General features: G+C 35.1%; 3 protein-coding genes and 1 pseudogene across 3 annotated transcripts; 2 read left to right on the top strand and 2 right to left on the bottom strand.

The window, feature by feature from the left end:
- Positions 1-258: 258 nt before the first annotated feature.
- LOC145614386 (syntaxin-71-like) lies at positions 259-5,891 on the top strand. The gene is made up of 8 exons (XM_081669438.1): positions 259-798; positions 1,566-1,731; positions 1,971-2,056; positions 2,390-2,458; positions 2,535-2,579; positions 2,987-3,049; positions 3,192-3,268; positions 5,604-5,891. Exons 1-8 carry the CDS (start codon positions 517-519, stop codon positions 5,614-5,616), a joined length of 801 nt encoding a protein of 266 aa, XP_081525564.1. The 5' UTR covers positions 259-516; the 3' UTR covers positions 5,617-5,891.
- Positions 5,892-6,839: 948 nt separating this feature from the next.
- LOC145614312 (uncharacterized) lies at positions 6,840-13,652 on the top strand. Its single transcript, XM_081669351.1, has 14 exons — positions 6,840-7,219; positions 7,745-7,803; positions 8,181-8,289; positions 8,429-8,538; positions 8,642-8,710; positions 9,481-10,098; positions 10,709-11,241; positions 11,363-11,427; positions 11,865-11,944; positions 12,148-12,252; positions 12,766-12,905; positions 12,984-13,112; positions 13,235-13,387; positions 13,505-13,652. Exons 1-14 carry the CDS (start codon positions 7,060-7,062, stop codon positions 13,650-13,652), a joined length of 2,478 nt encoding a protein of 825 aa, XP_081525477.1. The 5' UTR covers positions 6,840-7,059.
- A 455-nt stretch (positions 13,653-14,107) lies between these two features.
- Positions 14,108-16,778, bottom strand: LOC145614313 (calmodulin-binding receptor-like cytoplasmic kinase 2). The gene is made up of 6 exons (XM_081669352.1): positions 16,433-16,778; positions 15,719-15,942; positions 15,448-15,616; positions 15,272-15,361; positions 14,850-15,151; positions 14,108-14,536 (listed from the first exon to the last, which is right to left on the bottom strand). The coding sequence occupies exons 1-6, from the start codon at positions 16,680-16,682 to the stop codon at positions 14,252-14,254; spliced, it is 1,320 nt and encodes a 439-aa protein (XP_081525478.1). The 5' UTR covers positions 16,683-16,778; the 3' UTR covers positions 14,108-14,251.
- A 3,006-nt stretch (positions 16,779-19,784) lies between these two features.
- Positions 19,785-21,467, bottom strand: LOC145615714 (pentatricopeptide repeat-containing protein At2g46050, mitochondrial pseudogene; annotated as a pseudogene).
- Between the last annotated feature and the right edge of the window lie 967 nt (positions 21,468-22,434).

Here is a 22,434-nt window from a genome sequence, read left to right as displayed (position 1 = left end):
ATTATTTAAAAATAACCCAAAGGTGGGATTATTTTTAGCGGACGCCCTAAAGGTCAGATTATTACGGGTAATTTTTCCTTCAATTAATCTATAATGTTTAACATTTTAGGTTTCATACATATGAAAGTATAAGCAATATCTAAGTGATTTAAATTCGGGTTAAATCGAGTTCAAAAACCGCTTAATCCATTACGGGCCACTACCCAATACAGGACACTACGCCGTTATCTAACCACTACCCAACTAACCCAAGTTAGAAGACAACATACAAAGTATGGAGTCTACGAGTATGCATCATCAATTCATCATCAAGACATCAACACAACAAAACCATCCCTAACCCCGACACTTGTAAAACTTTGCACTAATCAAAACAATTGTTATTACAAATTGTACTAAATATTCTCCTAATTTTTTAAAATTCTTACAGTAATTCCATAAACCTCTCTTTTCTTTTCTTTCCTTCAAATTCTCTCTCCTAAAAATCCAAAAAAAACTGCAAAAACACGATTAAAAATGAGTTTAGTAGACATAATTACAAGAGTAGACGCCATTTGCAACAAATACGACAAGTATGACGTCGACAAACGCCGCGAATTCGATGTTTCCGGCGAAGATGCTTTCGCTCGTTTTTACTCCGAATTTCAGTCAAACATCGACACTGCCGTCGAAAAATCCGACGCCGCTTCTTCGGAGAAAAATAGGGCTTCTGCTGTCGCCCTGTTTGCCGAAGTTAGACGAATTAAGGGTCGTTTGCTTGAAGAACTTCCCAAATTACACAAATTAGCTTATAAAAAGGTTTGTTTTTCTCTCTCCTTTGACCTAATTTTGACTATCCGTGTATTCCGCAATCATTTCGTTGTTCCTCTGTTTAATTATTATTTTTTTCATGATTGATTTGTTTTGTTCGTATTATTGTGCCATAGTTGCTTTCTATGATTTGTGTTTGATGTAATTAAAGATAATTAGTTGTACTAAGAAAAGGCCAAAAATTAAATTGAAGGAATTATACAAAGATACAAACTTTCGGGAAAATAAGGCTTATTTAGAAATTATGTATCGAATTACTGAAAAAGTTTAATTTTTCAGCCAATCAAAGTGATGATCTGTTGTAAATTGATCGAATTAGAGCAGTATAAGGTTTATTTGAGCTTTACTGATGTTTTAAAAAATAAAATAAAATAATTAATAAGACTCAACTAATTGTGATTTGTAATTGACATCTTGTTTTAAACATTTTAAGGTTATTGGCTTATTGCATTACTTTTCACGATTGAATTATGAGTTTGTTTTTGTTTAGTGTTACTCCGAGTCTGACATGATGTGTCCAAGTGTCTAAGTCGGCTATTTTGTGAATGTAACCTGTTATTTTGGTAATGTAAAATTGTAAATTGAGTATACCAACTAAGCCTTAGTAGGGAACCTGTGGAAAATATAAAAGAAAAGGCAATAATTAGAGAGTATTTTGAAACTGATGGAGCAATGGCCAGTGGGGTTGTTGCTATTTCTTTACTTCTATTGTGTTAGGGGATTTTTTTTTCATTAGTTTAGACGATGATTTATAGGTGAAAGGACTTTCGAGGGAGGAGCTTGAAGCTCGTAATGATTTAGTGTTTGTTCTGAAAGAGAGGATTGAGTCAATACCGGATGGCACTCAAGGTGTACCCAAGCAAACTGGTGGGTGGGCCGCTTCGACTTCAATGACAGCTATTAAAATAGACACTCATTCAGGTAGTCAATTAGTCATCTATTCATATATGTAGCTGAAGCTGTTTTTGCTAATGCTTACTATGGGGGTTGTATTCTTTATGATTAGAATTCATAGCTTTCAGGGGTGCCCCTGTAATAATTATATGGTTTTACTTTTAACTTTAAAGATAGTAATGGTGTGCTAAGACACTTAAATTATCACAGTAGATATTTCCTGTGTTATGATTGTGCTGAAGCTTTCTTTTGCTCAATTGGTGTAGAGGCTTGGACTCGTGCTGGGTATTTTGAGCAAAGTGAGGAATCTTCTAAGTTTCATCAGGAGTATGAAATGCGGAAAATGAAGCAGGCAAGTCTTGCCTTCTGCTGATCATTATTAAAGATACCATTGCATTTCCCCTCATAGGGTTTACAAATTATGCTCTCCAAAGTAGATGTGTTATTAGTCCAGGGTTGTAGACTTGCTGTCTAGATATGTTTCTGATATATAGCTCGAACATTGTAAATTATAGTGCTGCGCTAATGGTAGGATGAAATTGAAATATCTCTGTGCATCACCATTTTTCAATACAGTACTACAGTTTGTAAATCTTATCTGGTTGTAGTTATGACTTTCCTGATGATTTGGCTAATGTATGTTTATCCATAGATTCTTTGTTTTAAAACTTTTCAAGTTTCACAGGATGAAGGTTTAGATTACATTGCTGAAGGACTGGACACTCTGAAAGATATGGCCCAAGCTATGAATGAGGTTTGCTGGCGATATAATTCGTTGAGACCTTATAATAATCAGAAACAACAAGTAAATTGAGTTATGTAATGTGCAGGAAATAGATAGACAAGAGCCACTTATGGATGAAATGGATAAGAAGGTAAATGTTTGATGCCTTCAGACTTCATTCTATCATGCAATTCTTGTGATTCAGAAAAAGTTTTTTGTATTCTGATGTTCTTTATTAGGCATACCACCAACCTAGTCTCTAAAAAAGTAGCCAATTAACACGATAGTTAGTATCCAGTTAATGCAGTGAATTTGATTATGCATGTAAGCAGTCAGAAGGTGAATTAAAACATCATATGTGCCTTGTGTAGATATGCTATGTGTTCTCTAATAATCTAATATCTTAGCCTGTTGCACTGCTTTCGGCTATATATATGATCTAATTTTCAGTTACTGTTGCAGTATATAGACGTTTGGACTTCTATGTTCTTTTGCTTTGCTCATGTTTCTAAATATTACACGTAGTATAATTATGGTCCTTTTTTGGCTTTATTCTAGGCTAACAGAGCAACATCTGATCTAAAAAATACCAATGTGAGACTCAAGGACACTCTGACCCAGGTATGTTGGCTGCCTTATTATGGACATTCAGTCGTTCTAGAAGTTAGACTATGTCTCGTGTCATCCTTAAATTTGATGAATAATATGTATTCTTCTCTATTATTATGTATTTATTTATTTATTTATTTGTGATCTGCATCAGCTGAGGTCCAGTCGCAACTTCTGCCTCGACATCATACTCTTGTGCATAATTTTGGGAATAGCAGCCTACTTGTATAAGTGAGTTCCTCTCTTATCTTGATTTAGAACTTTTGTTGCTTATCATGCTGTCGGTTTCATTATTGTTCGAATCGCATTGTTCTTAAATATAGTCTGGCCAAGTTTTACTCCTGTACGAAACAGCCTTGGAAGGCTTAGTGCATAGTGCACATGGGAGAAAAGTGGAGTAGTGGGCAGGGGAAGGGATGAAATGGAATGGAATAGTTTATCTGATCGATGAGAAGAAAAAAATTTCAGATATGCAATTAGACCACTTTATTACTAGTGAATTTCACATTTTGCTGACAAAAGTTGTCCCTTGTTCTAATTGTGGATCCTTTGGAGTAATGATTCTGAGTCTGACTAACTTCTAAATTTCTGATAATCTCCGTGATTTACTAGTGTGCTCTCTCGTGATATTTATTTATTTTTTATTTAAAAAAAAAAAAAAAAAAACTTACTTCACTGAATACGAGTAACCATCTCTTCCTAAATTTTCTTTCAAGTGGTTGCTTTTGCTGTAAGTTGATAATTCTTTGTTAGAGAATAAGGAGGGAAGATGAATTTAGATGGCGGAATATGTTGCTCTAAAGGTGTTGGGGGATGGATAAGTTTAGGTGTTGGCCTTTGCTTTGGTGGGGCTAATGATTGTCTTCTCTTTCAATAAATTCCGTTGAAGTAACATTGTCTTTTTCCATGTCTTATCCCTTGATTTTCTATGATGATTTTGACAATTTGACATATATACGCACCAATTTTTTAGGGAGGGGGGATTTTTCAAAAGTGCTAATTTATGGGCTCTAATATCTTAATTTGAGGTATCCTTTTCTCTACGTCCGGCTTTGAGTAATTTTTGGAATGAATTTCCTTTACATCAATTGGCTCCCATTATGCATCATTGGGGTCAAGGCAATGCTCGGCGGACAGGATTAGGCCTTGGTGACTGAGAAGTGAAATCTCTTCCTCTTGTCACATGTAGTTGCAATTGCTTGATTTCCTACCCCACATTATTGGAAGAATAATAGAAGAGCAGGCCCAGGTTAATATCGGTGATAAACATGGGCTGTTTATCACAGGGTGTAATGGTCTTTTCGCGTCTTTAGTCAGGGGTGCCAAGGTCATTTGCTTCTCACAGGGAATATTGTCCTTTCAAACGTCGTCAGCCTCCTTTGTTAACCATAGTTAAGTAGTTTCACTGTTGCAACTTGCAACCAACATTCGCGAATTCCTGGGTCGACTGCAATACTCCATGACTTGAATGCTTGACATTACTTAGTAACTCGCTGTCCCCTATCTTCTTCACCCTCTTTCACCTTTCCGGCCGCCGAATCAAACGAAAAACCCTAGGAAAATTAGAGAAATTAGGGCATGGTTAACCCTTAAGGGAAAGGTTTGTCTTCCTTCTCCATTGTTGTGCTTTTCAATTTCTGGATTAAAGGTTTTAATTTGTGTTTCCTCTTCGGCGCGCCTGGAAAAGGTAAGGTAAGCCTTTTAATTCTTGATTATTCGAGCTACGGTTGTTATTTGGGGTTGGGGAATATTTTATCATCATTGATTTGGGGTTGGAAAGGTAAGGTAAAATCTGATAGCAATTGGGGAAGACGAAGACTGTTGACAAAGGCTCCATGTATAAAATGTGTTAGCAATTGACTAAATTCCTTGAAATTGGAGTCAATTTGAGCAATTAGTCGTAAATGTTGTTAGTTTGGGATGAAATATTAATGCGATTGGGGAAGACGTCTCAATCCTCTCTATATTTTTTTTCCTTTTTTTTATACTGTTCAATTTAACTCCACCTGATTTTTTTTTAATTTTGTACTGATTAGTTAACTCACACCTTGAGTTAACTTGCGTGGAGTAGCAGTTAACGTTGGAATTTCCGTCTTACACCTTTTCATGTAAGGGGGACCACATTAGTTGAAAAGCAGGTAAAAAATAATTGTTTATTGTCTTTTCACGGAACCCAAGGCAGGTTTATTACACTTTTGCCATGTGATAAACAATCCAAGTTTATCACCGATATTAACTTGTATTTCCTCATAAGAGAATATTTTAAGTACGCGTGTCTGATTGGAGGTGATGTTAATGATATTAAATATGAAGTATGTATGTTGTTTTGTAAAGAATGTATCATACCAATGTTCATGGTATATTGATATTATGTGTTTAAATATGTGGATGAAACTTGTTTTGTAAAATCAGAGTTAGAGTACCATGTCTAGTTTAAGATTGCGACATGCAAACTTTAACTAATATATTGCATTGGCTTGACTGGTTGATGAAATTGGTAGTATAAGCGGATTTTGTATGTTCTTTATATTTAGCTGTAGCTGATGAATCTGACATTTGAATGCAGTGCGCTGAAGTGAGTTCGATGCTACCAGATGTTCATACTCGACTACTCATGCCACCAGCTTCTCTGTTATAGACAATGTGTGTTGATTTCATACACAGAGTCACACAGTATATATCATCTCCTCTCTGGTAGAAAAAAGCACGCACATGTATATTCTTTATAGGTTTGAGCTTACTGAAGGATAAAATAATGAGAATAATTTCATCTTAGCTTATACTCGTGTACATATTTCAGGAGTAGAGGGTGGTTGTACGTGAAAATTCTTAAAATGAGGGTTTTCTAAGTGATTCAAAGGATGTGGATGTGGATGTGGATGTGGTTGTAAACCTTGTTTCGAGGTTGCTTGTCTAGATTTGCTTGCACTTATGTTATGTTCTGTTCTGTTTTCGGTTTCAAATAGGATTGAATCTTGGCATTTCAAAATGTTACTCAGTTCCATATAGTGCATATAATTAGATAAATTGTTCCACCCTACAAACTCTCACCAAGTCACCAGTGTTAAACTGTTAATAAGTGTAATGTTCCGTGTCGTACTTGTGACCTCTTTACAATTTATATCACTAATCATAAGATTATGAGGACTTACTTATCAAATTATCTTTTCCCCAATTAGAGTTTTCTCTTCGACATATTTAATTTGAATTTGAGGAGAGCAGACAATTTTATTGTTTGACTTTTCCTCTATTCTGAATTATAAAAACTCATTTATAAGATATTGCCGTGTATGTGATTATGTCAAAACTTACTCTGTATTAAAACTTATTGTGTATTTTAATTATATACTATTTAAAAGTACTATGTGTCAAATAGGCTCGAACAAGACAAATAAACATATTGTTAAAGGCTGACTTAGTTGAGTTTTGTCAAGGGTTCTACCCAAATTCTTTTGTATCATAGACAAAATCTTGTGCATTTTGTTAGTATGTCTCTTAGATTAACCTACTTTTTAAAATTTTTTTGGGCATTACTATGTACCTATATTTATTTTTTAAAAAAAGAAATTAAAGTTTTATTGTCACACTTTTTGCGTAAATATAAAAATATTTCATTATTTTGGGATTACAACCATAAAACACCACCTTTTTTTTAATCTCAAAACTCAAATGATTTCACTACCACTTTTGCCAAAAAAAAAAAAAAAAAAAAAAAACCTCAAATGAAAGTATGAAATGATGTCACCTTCTCCAGCGTGAAGGCGTCAACAATAGAAAAAACTGGTCAACTCCACCCCATTTCTTCGTCGTCTTATTTTGGTCTCCTTTTTGCCGATAGAAAATTCAAACAACTCACAAAATTTTAAGTAAAATATAAAGAAAAAGTGTTTTATTTTACTAATCAACAAATTAACATCGATCACACTTTGTTTATTTCATTATTTGAGCAAGAAAGCTCACTAAACACCCCTTTTTAAATCTTCCCAAAACCCTTTTCATTGTAGAGCAGAATTCAATGAAAAATGGTGAAAATTCATTATTTTCTGACTTTATGTTTTGTTTTTTTTCTGGGTTTCTTTGATTATTCATCTGCGGACCAAATTCCGTACAATTCTTTTACTATTTCCAGCTTTAATTACCCACAAACTAAGCTTAAACCTTATGAATGGCGTTATATTAGAGGTTAGTTCTTCTGATTTTTGGTTACCCTTTTTAAAGTTTTAATCTTTTTCATGCAATTTGGTTGTTTAATTATTGATTGTGTGAATTTAGAGCCATTATTGTTGTCATTTCTTTATTGGGTGCGGTTTGTTCTGTAATAATTCATGTTTAATTATTGGTTAAGTTATTATTTCTGTTGAGTGTTGTGTATTTTGTAAAGTATTTTTTATAGTATTGATTTGGGATTGTTAGGTAGAAATTATGTTTTTAAAAGGGAATGATGATTTTTATAATTTGAAGTGTTGGGATTGTAATTTAAATTAAAAAAATTTATTGCTAATTGTTGATTCAATCAGCCTTCTGTATTTAGAGGATTTTTGCAGAGGTTACTATAGTTCTTGATTATTTCTCTATTTGATGAAGAAATTATTACTGATTAATAAAGTTCATTGATTTGTGGATTATATTGCAGAAGTAAGCATCTAATATTCAGTAATGTAATTGTATTTTAGTCTAATGTCTCCTAACTACCTATTGCTCTTGCAGTTGATTTGCCGCCATGGTTCTCTTCAGTGTCTATAGGACTAGAGTCAGATGTCAACCTTGTAAGTACAATTAGTAAGTCTACTCTGACGCAAGCTCGCATATTCGTCTCTAAGGGGATACCCTTTGGAAAATTTGCTTTAGATTACTGTCATAAAGATTTGATCCTTTTGTTTATTAAATTTGAAATTGTTAATGCCACTTCTATAGGTAGGCACATTAGCTAGCTTAAACCTCTAACTATGAGCAGTATGAGTGAGTAGGTCTCCTCATATGCTCATCATCAAGAGCTCGAAATGAGCAAACAATTAGCCTTTGGTATACCTATACCCGGGTGTATGATAAATGTTTTGGTTGGGTTATTATTTCGTGGAATTTAGTTGATCATTTTGGATTGTGCACTAGATTTTACATTTCTTTGACTTAAATTTTGTACCAGGGTCATGGAAGAGTGGAAAAAATTTCCAAAAGCACTCTGCCACTCATTTGCTTCAGATCTGGAAGTCCCCCTCTGCCCGATTCCTCAAATAAGGCTTTAAATCATTTAGGTGATGGTCTTTATTTTCTGCTTTTCTGATTTCTTATTTTATATTTTGGTCATAAATGAGCTATTTATGCTTTTGTTTTGAGCTAACATTTATCATTTTCTGCATCCTTTTGAAAAGTGTGATTTTTTTTGTGGTGCAGTTTTAGGATCACTTTCTAATGGATCAGTTGGACTCATTAAAAGTGTACAAAATGTTGAGCTTTGCTATCCTTTGGAGAAGAGGATAATTTTGAATTGGACAAATGAACAGGTCCCTAATATTTTTATTGCTGATGTAAATTGTTAGCCGCCTTGTTCTCTGACACTGAAATATATATTATTTTGATGGTCTGACCTTCAAGTGTTTTTTGCAGATAACCCCTGGTGTCTGGTATGTTGGCCTTTTCAATGGTGTTGGAGCTATGAGGACACAATCAAAGATGGTAAACTATACATCAGTTGTGCTCTAAACCTCGTTTAGTTTATCCTACGTTATTGCTGGATTTTTTTTTTTTTTTTCACAAATTTCTTTTAGGTCTTCTTTTAACTGTTGGACGTAACTGGTTTTGGACTAATTGTAGATGTGATTTAGTCATTCTTGCATGCTGTATCTTTAAAGATCTTTAGGTTAAAAAGTAAAATATCATTGTTAAACTTATTGGGGTAACAATATGTATTAGCTTGTTATGTGTGTGGGTGGGGAGAGGGGGATGGATCTGGATTCTCTTTAGTTTAGCTGAATTTGGCATGGAAAAACATGCTTGATTTCAGAAACAGATTGCAATCCTGCCAATTGAAAAAGTACTTTCCTTTAGGAGTAGGATATGAGCACATAGCAGAAACTTAGCTTGCATGGTTCTCCTTAACTCCATAATATTAACTAATAAAGACTAGAATCACTGCTGAAATAGTGAAATTAGATTATGTTTAATGGCAATGAAGACTGGATTATGTAGATGGATAGAAAATGTGGATTATATTTTTAAACTACGTACGATACATGGTTTGCCTGTAGGATGGACTATGGGGACCTATGTATTTCAAAATCTCAAATTATGCAACAATTGCCCAAGTCTTTTATCCCAATGACAGTGCCATAGTTTTCTGTTTCTTTCATCTCAAGTGATATTATGCTCATTGCAATTAATAACATAAGAAACAAAAACTCCTGGAAATCTATAGGTAATTCTCTGGTTTGGGATGTGCTGTGCAGATCAGTAGAGGAAGTTCATATTCCTTTTCTGCCAATGTGAGTGTGGAAGGATGTATAGCATCAAACTTGTGGGGCCAGTTCTGCAACCAGAGTATCAAAGCACTTTCATGTTCTCAAGCATATCCTGATTATGCTATGCCAAATGTATCTGCTGCTGACTTAAATGTCGGGACTTCAAAAGATGTGGTTTCCTGTAGAGATCCTATTGGAAATTCTTGCCTTGGGGATAATGAAACCAGAGTCTACTCCTTGGAAATAATTGGAATGGTAGAGAGCCTAACCATTTCAGCCGCAGATGTCAGATTAAATAGAACATCATCGTTCAACAATGCAGATAAAGCTGGGAAAGTTGCTGTAATGTGTTATGCTCGCTATGGCACAATTGCTCTTGCAACCATGCATGATTTCTCTGGTGACATTAGTAAAGGCTCTTTAATTGTCCCATCACCAAAGGTAGGTCGCTGGTTCATCACTATTGCCCTTGTTAATCTGACTAATAAATTAGATGCGGTTCAAGAGAGTGGCACGAGAGCTTGCTATTCCCTATCATGGGAGGTGTCTGAATGTCCTTTGGGAAAAGCTGGATTCAACTGCACTTCAGATATTTACACACTTCAGGTTAGATTATGTTTGATCTTTTCTGTGCAGTAAGCACTATTGTTGCCTTGTTGGTATGTGAATATTCTATCCTTTAGTAGTATATGCTTTCTCTGTGAGAGTGAGGTAAACGAATGTGCTACTGTGCAAAAGCTATTTGTGTCAACATTAGTCCAAATTAGGAGACAACAGGCTGAGATGGGAAAAGTTTCCCTCACAACTGTTGTAGATAGTCATTGACTCTTATCTGGTTGTATTCTTCCTATTCCCACTTAATGGCTATTGTTTTAATCACACAGATGGAATTAATATCATTTTAATTCCATGTTATCTTATAATGAGGTATGCTATTTTAATTTCAATAGCAGTGCTTTGCTTCAAAGGACATCTTTTTTTTTTTTTTTTTTTTTTTTTTTTTTTTTTTTTTTTTTTGAAAAAACATTATATAGATGATGTGTATATAGTCATCATAGGATTCATAGCTGCTTATTCTCTTAATTTAGCTACTGTCTCATACATGTTTCATACTGTGGCTCTGAGCCTTTTCTTGGTTACTTCTCCTGCTGACTTATGTAAGCAAGCTCACATGAAAGAATAACTTATTGATGCATCAAATTTGGGTTTGCTGCAGACAGTTCTGAGGAAGAATCCATACGTTCCCTTTGAATCTTATTATGTACCACTGAATGGGACCGCGTCTTCTAATTCAGCCAACTTTCCTCTTGCACCCCTTCTCAGCAATTCGACACTGGGAAATATCACTTGGACATACTTTGTTCTTGACATTCCTCTTGGTGCAGCTGGATTAAATTTGCAATTCAGACTAACATCAGAAGAAAAAGCTGGTTATGAAATATATGTGAGATATGGGGGGCTTCCATCTGCTGATATATGGGATTTTTACTACATAAACCATATTAACAGCAGCGATGGTTCTATGTTTTTCCTTCTGTACAATTCTAGCAAAGAGTTGGTCGATTTCTATGTCTTATATGCTAGGGAAGGAACCTGGACTTTTGGCTTAAAACGTCAAAATTCCATTAATAGTCCATCCTTAGATAAGACGATGATTTCTGTTTCTCTTGAAAGATGTCCCAAGAAATGCTCTACCCCTCATGGAACGTGTCAAAATTTTGTGGATGAAAGTGGCTTGACGGTATACAGGTGTAGTATTTCAGTTTCCATTTCTGTTGGCTCAGCCACTCAATATTTCTACTTATATATATATGAAAGTTATCCTCATTATGATCATTCACTCTATTTGTTGTATAATGTCACTCCTCAGCTACTGTGCTTGTGACCGTACCCATGGGGGCATTGATTGCAGTACAGAAATTATTTCTCGTCGAGGTATGTTTATTAATTATTACATGCTTTACCTGCTGTCATTTTGCCTGCTGAGTATTTTGGTGCAACTACGTGACATATACATTTTGTTTGCTTGTGTCCTATGAAACATGTAAGCTGAAGATTTTCTTCATGCTCATGAATCGTGATGTTAAAGTAGAAGGGAATCTAGTCTCGATTTATATGCATTGGCCTTCATGGCTTTATATCAGCCACATATAGCATGCATAGAACGTAGGGTAATTTTGTTGAGACAGCATCAAGTTCCTGATTTGATTTTTACCACGTGTTGGAAAAGCTTTGTTCTTTCTTATAATTCTTCTGTGGTGAAAGCAACTCACAATGATGATTTATACTCTTCCTCCTAAAAAATTTTAGCTCTCACGGGACCACTTCTCATCAAAGGAAAATTTTAATGTATGCAACTAAAAGTGATGCAGGACACATGTGGCAGTCAATTTCACTTATTGCATCTAATGTCGCTGCTGTTCTTCCTGCATATTGGGCTCTTCGAAATAAGGTAGAAAACAAGTTTGATAAACATTTATTTATTTGGACCTGCAAATCTCTAAAGATACATAAGCTGCTCCTTTTCAACAGGTGGTTGCAGACCTTTCTGTTGTGTTCTACATCTTATTTTCATTGTGTACAAGTGTCTTGCTAGATGTCATCTGGGTCTCTGGGACTCTCTGGTCCTTATCCTTTGGAAATTTTTTGGTGCAGGCTTATGCAGAGTGGGTTATATATACATCGAGTGGAATTTCAAGTGGACTTTATCATGCTTGTGATGTGGGTACCTGGTGTGCACTGACATTTCGTGTGTTACAGGTATTGTTTATTCTCTATTTAGTGTAGTTTGTATCAACTTCTCATGTTGACATGAAGCACATCTGGGACGGCTTCGCAATAACTTATTAACTTGTGATATTGGGGCATTCGGTCTTTGTGGATGATCACAAGAGATAAATTCTTGGGCCTGATAAAACAGTCTTGTCAGTGTTGGTAGAAATGATCTCCATGCAACCGATCCCATCCTTTGGGAATAAGTCTTTGGTTTTGTTTTCCTATTGGGGCCAATCTTTCTATTATTAAGATGATTTCTTGCTTTTCCAAGGGGAGGCTTTAAAGTCTCAATAAATTATGCATAATATGGTCGCATTCTTAGACTTGCCCTATGTATAATTTGTCATTATGTACCAATCTTTTGCTCTCTGTTCTAGTTGGTTATTGCATTTGCGTTAATGGTGTGTGATCCTGCAGTTATGCACATAATAGATGCATGTTTTTTAGTTTTTTTTATTCCTAACTGTTTAAACTACTATTTCCTCATGCTATACGCAGTTCATGGATTTTTGGCTGTCTTTTATGGCGGTGGTGAACACATTTGTGTATTTGGCTGATATCACTGAAGCCTCGAGAAGGACTATCCACGCTGTTGTCTCAATCCTTACAGCTTTAATGGCCATAACTGGGGCGACCAGGTAGATGTACAGTTTGACGCAAAACTTGAACTTTTGTTTTTGCCCCCACTAACTATGCTGAATTGCTGATCCCTGCAGGTCTTCGAACTTGGTTCTGGTAATTGCCATTGGGGCCACATGTTTGTTTATTGGTTGGCTCATTGAGCTGTCCACTAAACTCAGATCAATTTCATTTCCTGCAGGATTATGTTTGAGTGAATTTTACAGGTGAGAACTGAACCATTGTTGTAAATTGATCAATTGTTGGTCTGGGATATACATACAATTGTTGAATAGCATTTTGCTGTGTCATGCAAGAAAAGTACAATCTAATGCCTTTTTCTTTTCAGTTGGCACAGCATAAAAACATCACTTCAGAATTTTGTCAAGATGCTCTTAAAGCGTTTTCATTGGGGGTTTTTGCTGGCTGGTTTTGTTGCACTAACAATGGCTGCTGTAAGCTGGAGCCTTGAAAACTATCAGAATTATTGGATTTGGCATAGGTAATCTTTTATGATATCAACCTCCATATGAGTCATTAAGAAAGCTAATATGTAGATCAACCCTTTTGAAGGCAACTGATTTTTTTTTTTCTTTTTTTTTTTCTTTCTTTTTTGCAGTTTATGGCATGTGAGCATATATACATCTTCTTTTCTATTTCTTTGCTCAAAGGTTACACCTGGAGCAACCAATACTGAGAACCGGAGACCACAAATTGAAAACTACCAATTGACTCGACAGGAGTCAGGTTCCCGTGGAGCTGATTAGAAGTAGAGCTGTTAATTATGGTATTACAAGAAAGACCACCAGTGAGCTGAACAGATTGGGTAATATGCCCCATCTTTTCATGTAGATAGTAGATATGTGGCACATAAAAAGGAATAGAGATCTCTACTGAGAAAAGGTTCTACATTATCGTACCTGTTTCTTAGATAGATCTTCAGTATCGATGTTGACAGACTTTATATGGAGTGCACTCATACATAATGTGGGATTAAATACAATATCATTGATATAGGTTATTGATCACACTGAAGGATAGAAACTCTATATTTATTCAAGGGAAAATCAAAGATCTTTCTCTTTGTAAAGGTAGTTGCCTTTCTCTAGTTGCTCATGTACAATATCTAGGCTGAAAAAGAATGAATTTATCCTTTGAATCTCATGTAACTAACACTTACATGGTATAGTTATCAATACAGCTCATATATGAAATTCATCTTTTCTGTTTTACACACTGATGTACATATCTTTCATAAACGACCAAAAATATCAGCAGGGGCAAAAATATGTGCTTAAGATTCTAAGAATAAAGTAGCTTGTCATATGAGATTGTGGAACTTCAAATCTGCAGCTCTAGAAGATGATCAAGGCCCTAATGTTGCAAGCATGACTTCTCCTACTGAGTCACTTCTGCGCATGCTGGGAGAGAGAGAGCAGGTGTCTGAAGCTGATAGTTCTCTGAAGTCCTTGCGTATGCTCCAGAGTATCTCTGCGCATCTCAGCATAATTGGCCGATTCTTTCGTTGTGGAGCTAGACATATTAAGGCCAGTTCAAGAATCTTTTCTACTGCAATGACATTTGATGTGGTTGCTTCTAGTTTTGGATCAAGCGTTGATCTTGCATCTCCTTCTGTAAACTTCATTATGGCCTACACTCACACATTACCCGTCAACATTGTAAATTTACAGTCAAATTATATGAAAATTGCGTATCTATACTTCTCATTTAAAACTAAAGCAAGGGAACCCAATTTGATAACCCTACAAGCATAGTTGAAAGTTTCATAGGTAAGGACTAGAAGAAAGGGCTTCTAATCTTCAAAACTGAACAATTACATGGCACTTTTGCAGTTTTGCTCATCCAATCTTCAAAGCAAGTAAATGAACTTGATTTTCCTTATTAAATGAAGCCTTCAAGTCATGAAATCCAAACTAAAACAAGCAGAGGAGATTAAGGCATACCCATCTTGATGTAATCCGCTCTTTCATCATGCGTTTATTTTCAATAGGACGCCTTCCAGTCACCAGTTCCACCAACAATACACCAAAGGAATATACATCACTCTTCTCAGTGAGTTGGTAGGTCTGAAGGTATTCTGGGTCTAAGTACCCAGCAGTGCCTTTAACTTGAGTAGACACGTGTGTGCAACCGGAGTCTCTGTCTGCTGCTAGCCGGGCAAAGCCAAAGTCAGCCACCTTTGCTCTACAACTTTCTGTCAGAAGAATGTTTGAAGATTTGATATCCCTATGAATGATAGGATTATCTGCAACCAAATTTAAAGTTCTCATTAGGTAAACCAGACATTCACTCGAGCTACAAATACTTACTCTATCATACTTTCCTTTATCCTCTTTTTAGGAATAAAACAATAGGATATTAGTACCTGTGTACATGTGAAGATAAGTAATAGCATGAGCAACATCAATTGCAATGTCAAGTCTTGTAGCCATGCTTAAAACCTCACCGCGCATACCTGCATCAATGTTGCAGTATACGCTATTGAGCTCTGAATTTTCTTATGCTCAAGGAAAAGTGCTCAAGTGGAAAAAGAGGACTTACAGTCCAAGTGTTCTCTGAGAGTTCCGTTAGGAACATACTCAACAACAAGGATTCTCTCATCTTTCTCCTCCAGATATCCATAATACTTCACCAAGTTCAAATGGTCCACCTGAGCTAGTGTTTGGATCTCAGTTTGGAATTCTGTTCCCATATGTTTACCATGATCATTCTGGACAGACAGAAACATGTCAAGGAAGAAATTGCAAAGACTTTAAGAACATGACTTACAACAATAGATTGAATGAAATGATATTCTGATTTTCCTGCATACCCTTTTGGCACGTTTTACAGCAACAAGTGTGCCATCATCCAGTGTTCCTCTATAGACTGTCCCAAAACCTCCTTGACCAAGCCTAAGGGAAGGGGAGAAGTTTCTTGTTGCCTTGTATATTTGTGACATGGTAAACTTACCATTCCCGAGGTCACTCTCCATACTTAGACTGAATGATCGAATTGAACCATGTTTCTTCTCGCTGTCACTCGTACCAGATGAAACTGAAAATCAAGCAATTTCATAATTTATCACCTAATTCTTTTATTAATCATTTTCAAAATTAAAGTAAGCTTTTTTCTATTGTCACAAAACATCAAGCTTGGTTACTTATGAGTTTTAAAAGTTTCAAGAACATGATCTTTTAAATGACATCCAGCTCCAGGCAATGTAAATCCATAGGCATTACTGAGAAATTAGGCATTATGCAGAGAAATCCATGACATGATGACATGATGAGAATGCGTTCTTCCTACCATACAAGTATATGAAGTGTTAAGAGTTCCAGAAAGTAATAGGAAAATCCTATTAACTACTAATCTACCCTCTTTTCCTGTCTTCTCCATTGGTGTAATACGAAGTAGCATATATATCAACAGGCGATCGGCTTGAATGTACATATAAAAATCCCAAGAAAAAATGCAACTTGGTTGAATTAATCAGGACCCTTTTACTGTTAGGGAGCTAGTGAGTAGCAATAAGGTTCAGAATTACCAGAAGATGACTTTAATTGCTGAAAACTACGCTGTTTTCGATAGTGAGAAGGATGTTCATCCTCTGGAGGTGTAAAACAATCAATAATAACTCCGGCAACGGCTTTGGCAGCATACTTAACAGGATTCCCTAATTTCTGACGACTCTTGGAACGGACAATGGCGGTGTCTGAAACAGAGGGCTGAGACAGAGCCTCAGGTCTTATCGCCTTTTGAGAGCTCCACTCCTTACCACTTCCAATTTTCTTCATACCTGAGAATTCTTGTTGAATACCAAAGAAAGAAAAAGGGTGAAAAGAAATTGAGTTGGGGTAGATAATGGCGGGCCGTAGACAAGTAAAAATTGCTTGTTGTGAGGATTGAGTGAGACAGAGATAAACAGAGAAAGGAAGACTTGGATATTTCAACGGTTTGGGTCCAGTAAGCTAGCATATTTAAATTAATGAGACAATAACATTACAGTATAGGATATACACCTAATTTTAATGCATGCTAAATGTATGGTATACAAAATTTTATTGTCAGTTCTTAAATTTCAAAATCATAATATAATCCAAAGCTAAGAGTTTTTGTTTTTATGTTATGTTTTGGTGCATAGCTCAGAAGACTGGTGTAATGCTAAAATAAATGAGCTGAAGTTCAATTCTAGAAGCCAAGGAAAACCATAATTTCCTAGTTCCTATGTTTTCAAGATACTAGATTGAATCAGCTGTATATACAAAGTATGAAAGTATATATTAGATATTAGTCTTACTCTAAAATCACTTAGGTGTAAGACTGCGTATATCTTATTGTGTTAGGAGTAAGACCACGTATATTTTACCATTTTATCTTATCTTGTATCTTTCTATTTACTCCGTATTTGGATAAAAACAGCCAATACATGAGGATAAGAACATCCAAAATTAAGATCTCTTTTTAAAACAACCTAGTACTTTTCTTAGGCAAAAATAATATGGAATAATTGACGATATAAAATAATTTCAATGTGTCTTAAAAAAAAAAAAAATTTGATGTTTTTATTGCAACCCTACTATAACATTTTTAACCCTACTACTATTTCTGAAATAAATAATTTTCTCACTTTTTTTTTTTTTTTTGGCAACATTACTAACCCTAATACTGTTCCTGAAATATTATTAGGATGTCCAACAGGACTTTTTAAGATACAACAGATTTTTGAAAAGTACTGTGATATTCTTGAAAAAAAAAAAAATAATAATAGAGAGTAATGATTTGATCTGATTACTAGACTAAAAAGATGACTAAAAAAAAAAACATAAATGGGCCACCAAGAAAGGATGTACTGTAATAATATAAGCTCTTTACAAGAAACAAAGTTTTCCTGCCTGCCTGTATATGCAGGCAATACAGTAATTATATTAGAAGTAATGTTTTAGCATCTCTATCAACATTCCGTACACGTTAAGTATAACATATAATGCACTTCAGATCCTTCTCAAAGCTTCAGATTGTGCAGATAATTCATTGGCAAGCTGCTTAATTGTCAATTCCAACCCCCCACCACCAACCCCTCATATCGATTATCCACTAATTAAGTACTCCATATACAAGAAGGCGCTAAAAAAGTATACTTAAGCAAGATTTTGTCAAATTCCAAGATTAGCACAGCAAAGATCTGCTACAGTTCCATTTTATAATGGTTTTGTACTATTCCGTACATAGTTTGGTAGCATGTTCATTCACAGACAGTAGTTTATGAATAAGAAATAGTGGTCATTAATTTAAATGTGCAACATTATGCTACATAATACATGTATAATTTGTTTATATGATTATACAAAGAATAAACTTTGAGTGTGTATTCGATATCAAAATCAGTTTTCATAATTTATAGTTCACTATCAGTAACTGGTCACGCACTCATACTAACAATCATGCTCATTATAACAATCAAGAATAAACTTTAAAAAAATTTAGAAGAACAATAACTTATTTTTTACTAATACTATTACCTGTTTATTTTACTTATTAAACCATAGTAGCGTCAACCAGCCAAACCATCAAAGAGAGACAAGTAAAAATACAGTAAAGAAAAGGGGAGATACATACCATCAAGTTAGTTACTAGTTGAAAATCAATGTTGGTTATGCAGGGTGACTCACAATCTACTCAAAAAGATGTAAAAAGTTTACATTTGTTAATTCTAGGATAGTTCCATGGGTAATGATCTGAGTTGAAATAATCAGTTTGATGTGATAACCCAGCAAACCTTGGCATTAAGTTCTGAGGTCCACATCATGTACACATTTATGAGTCATGTCCTCTTTCTCATCAAATCATGTATAGAGGCAATCATAGACTGCAATAATAAGAAAAAGGCCAAAATAATATGAATAGGTCAATAGGATAGTATCCAAAGGTAGTAAGATATCTATTATGACAGAACATAGATCTCAATAATGGTTTTTTAGAGTCCGGCTAAATGGCTAACTGATCGTCACTTAATGCTTCATAATATAATTATGAAAACATTTTTCTTTCTTCCATGATCCAGTTTCAACTAATACTACACCTGCTTCTAAGAATAATTTTTGTCATTTGATAGTTGCATGCTATATTGCTAGGTGGCTAACATGTTAATTCATACGAAGTATCTTGTTTTGCATTTCGTAAATATTGTCATGTGAGAGAGGGAGGGAGGCCTAATTTTCAACCAATATACTGGACCTGCCTAATTCCTTAACAGGCTTACTATATGTCTATATATTTGTATTTTTTGGCTTTGTATAATAGCAGATGGAATTTCACAATTTTTCCACAGGTGCACATCTGATTAGAACCATACTCTATTTCCTAATGTGGTGACAAGACATAGGAAAACTAAAATGCTAGCCAATGTAAGAAGTCAAGCAACACTATTTATAATTTATGCTGGTCATGGACTCATGATTCAGTCAGTAAAACGATCTATGATGTTAAGAACTTGCAAATTACTGGCAAAAAAATGTGTTTAAGGTACTTGTGTATGTATGTATCATTCATTCCTTAGAAGATTTAAAAAAAGATCAACATGAAAACAAGATATAGAACACATAAGGTTTTAAATTCTGATAAGTCCATACCTCAAACTACGAAGCTATTATCGCACTTTGGTCTCTTAATCAGAGCTTAGAGAAGTTCCAGAGTCCAGAGTTCCAGACTTACTGCCCATGCAAGAAAATACGATTGGTTTCTGCTTCCTGAACATTATATACATAGACGACTCCTGTCTCATAAGCGCAGATCAACAACTATATCATATTTCATTAGCTTGCTCAGCTGCTCCACATGCCAAGCTTAAGTACACCTCATGTATCAACAGCAGAGATGTAAAAACCTTTCCTGCACTTTTAAATCCAACTACATCCAGGTAATTTAGGATTGCATTTCTGCTTCATCATCTTGCGAACTCTGTCTGCATCATACCATTGGCCAACAGATGCATACATGTTTGACATAAGAGTATAATTTACAGGGTTTTTAGGCTCTAGTTCAAAGAGCTTTCCAGCAGCCCATTCTGCTAATTTGAAATGTCCATGAGCTTTAGAAGCTCGAACTAATGCTCCTAGTGCGTTTAACTCAAGAGATAGAGTTCCAGAGCTTAAAATGCTGGAAGCCTCTTCAATGAGACCAGCACGCCCTAGAAGGTCAATAAGACAAGCATAATGCTCTGAGCTCGGTGTGATATTATAGTGAGTGGTCATTAATTTAAAATAATAAAGTCCCTCTCTTATGAGACCACCATGGCAGCATGCTGAAAGAATCCCAAGAAAGGAAATGTTATCCAGCCTTAGACCACTAGATAGCATCATCTCAAAGATTTCAATGCTTTGCTCAGCATGGCCATGAAATGCATGAGCACTGATAATTGATGTCCAAGTAATTAAATCTGGTTCTAATATGGAAGTGAAACATAGAGAGGCACTTGCTAGGTTGCCACAGTTAGAGTATGCAACTATTAAAGAATTAGCAACTGATAAATAGCCATCAAACCCAAGACTCATAACATAAGCATGAATTTGAGTGGTTTCGCTAAAGGCTGCTAGATTGCCACATGAGCTAATGATGCTAGCTAAAGTAAGTTCATCTGGTTTAATATTTCTCCTGAACATTTCTACAAAAAGCTTCATAGCCTCCTTACCATAACCTTGCTGCCCATAACCTACAATCATTGTGTTCCAAGAAACAAGATTTCGGAAAACCATCCCATCAAACAACTTTCTAGCATCCTTTACACTTCCATTCTTCACAGACATATCAACAAGACCAGTAGCCACTTGCAGATCCAAATCAAATGATAATTTGATCACAAGTCCCTGAAGTTGTTTGCATAATTCACAACACCCACCCAAGTTACAAGCACTCAAAAGACTGGTGAAAGTAAACTCATCCCCTCGAATTCCATTTACCTGCATTGAACTAAAAACCCTGATTGCTTCCTCCACCAAAAAATTCATTTTGTATGCAGAAACCATCACATTCCACGAAACCAAGTCCCTTGTCTCCATCTCATCAAACACAAATCGCGCATCATTAATTAACCCGAATCTTCCATATAGATCAACAATGGCACTACCCACATAACAATCCAAACTCAACCCAACTTTCATAGCAAAACCATGCAACTGTCTACCTATTGCAAGGTCACCCAAAACAACATTCGATCGAATCAAGGCATTCATCGTTGTAGAATCCGGTCTCACCATTTCCAACAACATCCTCCTAAAGTAACAAAACCCCAATCCCACCCTGAAAACAGCCCCACCAATCATCGTATTCCACGACACAACATTTCTCTCAGGCATTTCATCAAACAGTTTGTCAGCATCACAAAACTCCCCACATTTCACATATCCATTTAAAATTTGATTTTGTAAATACAACCCATTATAAAACCCCAACTTTATTACATGTGAATGAAGCTGCTTCACTTCACAAAAATACCCATAAATTGCAGACAATTTAAGCGCCAAAGAACAAAAAGAACGAGTCAAATGAGCAAATTCGCACCGAGTTGACTCAGATTCAGGCATCAAAACACCTAGTCTTGAAATCCTAGCATTAGAGAAAGATCGTACCCACGGTAAAATTAACGGAATTTTGAAATGGACGGTGTAGATTGAAGGGGGAAGACACTTGGAAATCATAGATTAATCACGATGAAAATGACCGTTAGATAGAGAAAAAATGGCGGGAAATTAAGAAATTTTAACCGCCAAAGAATATGTGGGTTGCTTTCTGAAAATGTAAAGGTATAAATCTAAAAATGGGTTTTTGGAGTATCAAATTTGTCTATTTTTGAATTAAAGTATATAAAATTTATACTATGATATTGTTGTTATTATAAAGTTTAATGCAAGTAGTTCAAAGATTCCAAAGCAGTCAATAAATGTCGTTTTAATGAGCATCTGATGACAATTAAGTTTTGTTAATTAAGAAGGAATTAATGATTAACACGAAATGTATATCCAATTCCAAATGAACAAGCGATAAGGTTATACAATTAGATTATGATATTTGGTGATAAAATTTGGTAAAATATTGGATGTTGGATTAGCAACGTGTATGGTTTTGATACTTTCATGTTTAGGTTTGACTGGTTTTAATTACTTGTTCATGGTAAGTAGCTATCAAGCTTGTGCAATGCACAAATTTGTGTGAATTTTTATTTCAATAGCTTTTGCGTACGAGGTTTGTAAATGATGTATGTAACCCTATATAATAAATTGATTTAAGAAAGCACAACGAATTAATTATGTGACAATCATTGTCATTCTAGCTTAATTTAATTATATTTAATACTTTTATTTTGAACTTCTTATATGTAAATATAGTTTTCATGGAAGATGAGTTTATTTATGTCGATTTCAATTGTGTGTTTGTATGCTAAATTGACATCGATGGTAATTCAATAGGTTGTGTAAATTAGTAAGGATGATAATTGTGTGACAAAAATAAAGAGTTAAGCCATGTTCTCTTCATCTTAATTTCAGTTTCTAA

This window comes from Chenopodium album, chromosome 25 (assembly GCF_948465745.1).
Source record: "Chenopodium album chromosome 25, dcCheAlbu1.1, whole genome shotgun sequence".
NCBI classification, from domain to species: domain Eukaryota; kingdom Viridiplantae; phylum Streptophyta; class Magnoliopsida; order Caryophyllales; family Amaranthaceae; genus Chenopodium; species Chenopodium album.
The sequence above is the reverse complement of the archived record's forward strand: the minus strand, read 5'-3'. Positions and strand labels throughout refer to the sequence as shown.

Excerpts from the sequence above, each read along its gene's own strand:
- LOC145614312 (XM_081669351.1), top strand. The coding sequence starts at position 7,060 with ATGGTGAAAATTCATTATTTTCTGACTTTATGTTTTGTTTTTTTTCTG. Across the intron at positions 11,242-11,362 it reads AGTGGCTTGACGGTATACAG|CTACTGTGCTTGTGACCGTA; the intron begins GTGTAGTATTTC and ends GTCACTCCTCAG. Across the intron at positions 11,428-11,864 it reads AGAAATTATTTCTCGTCGAG|GACACATGTGGCAGTCAATT; the intron begins GTATGTTTATTA and ends AAAGTGATGCAG.
- LOC145614313 (XM_081669352.1), bottom strand. The coding sequence starts at position 16,682 with ATGAAGAAAATTGGAAGTGGTAAGGAGTGGAGCTCTCAAAAGGCGATA. Across the intron at positions 15,943-16,432 it reads GCAATTAAAGTCATCTTCTG|TTTCATCTGGTACGAGTGAC; the intron begins GTAATTCTGAAC and ends CTTGATTTTCAG. Across the intron at positions 15,617-15,718 it reads CTGTAAAACGTGCCAAAAGG|AATGATCATGGTAAACATAT; the intron begins GTATGCAGGAAA and ends CTGTCTGTCCAG.
- LOC145614386 (XM_081669438.1), top strand. The coding sequence starts at position 517 with ATGAGTTTAGTAGACATAATTACAAGAGTAGACGCCATTTGCAACAAA. Across the intron at positions 2,057-2,389 it reads AAATGCGGAAAATGAAGCAG|GATGAAGGTTTAGATTACAT; the intron begins GCAAGTCTTGCC and ends CAAGTTTCACAG. Across the intron at positions 3,050-3,191 it reads TCAAGGACACTCTGACCCAG|CTGAGGTCCAGTCGCAACTT; the intron begins GTATGTTGGCTG and ends GATCTGCATCAG.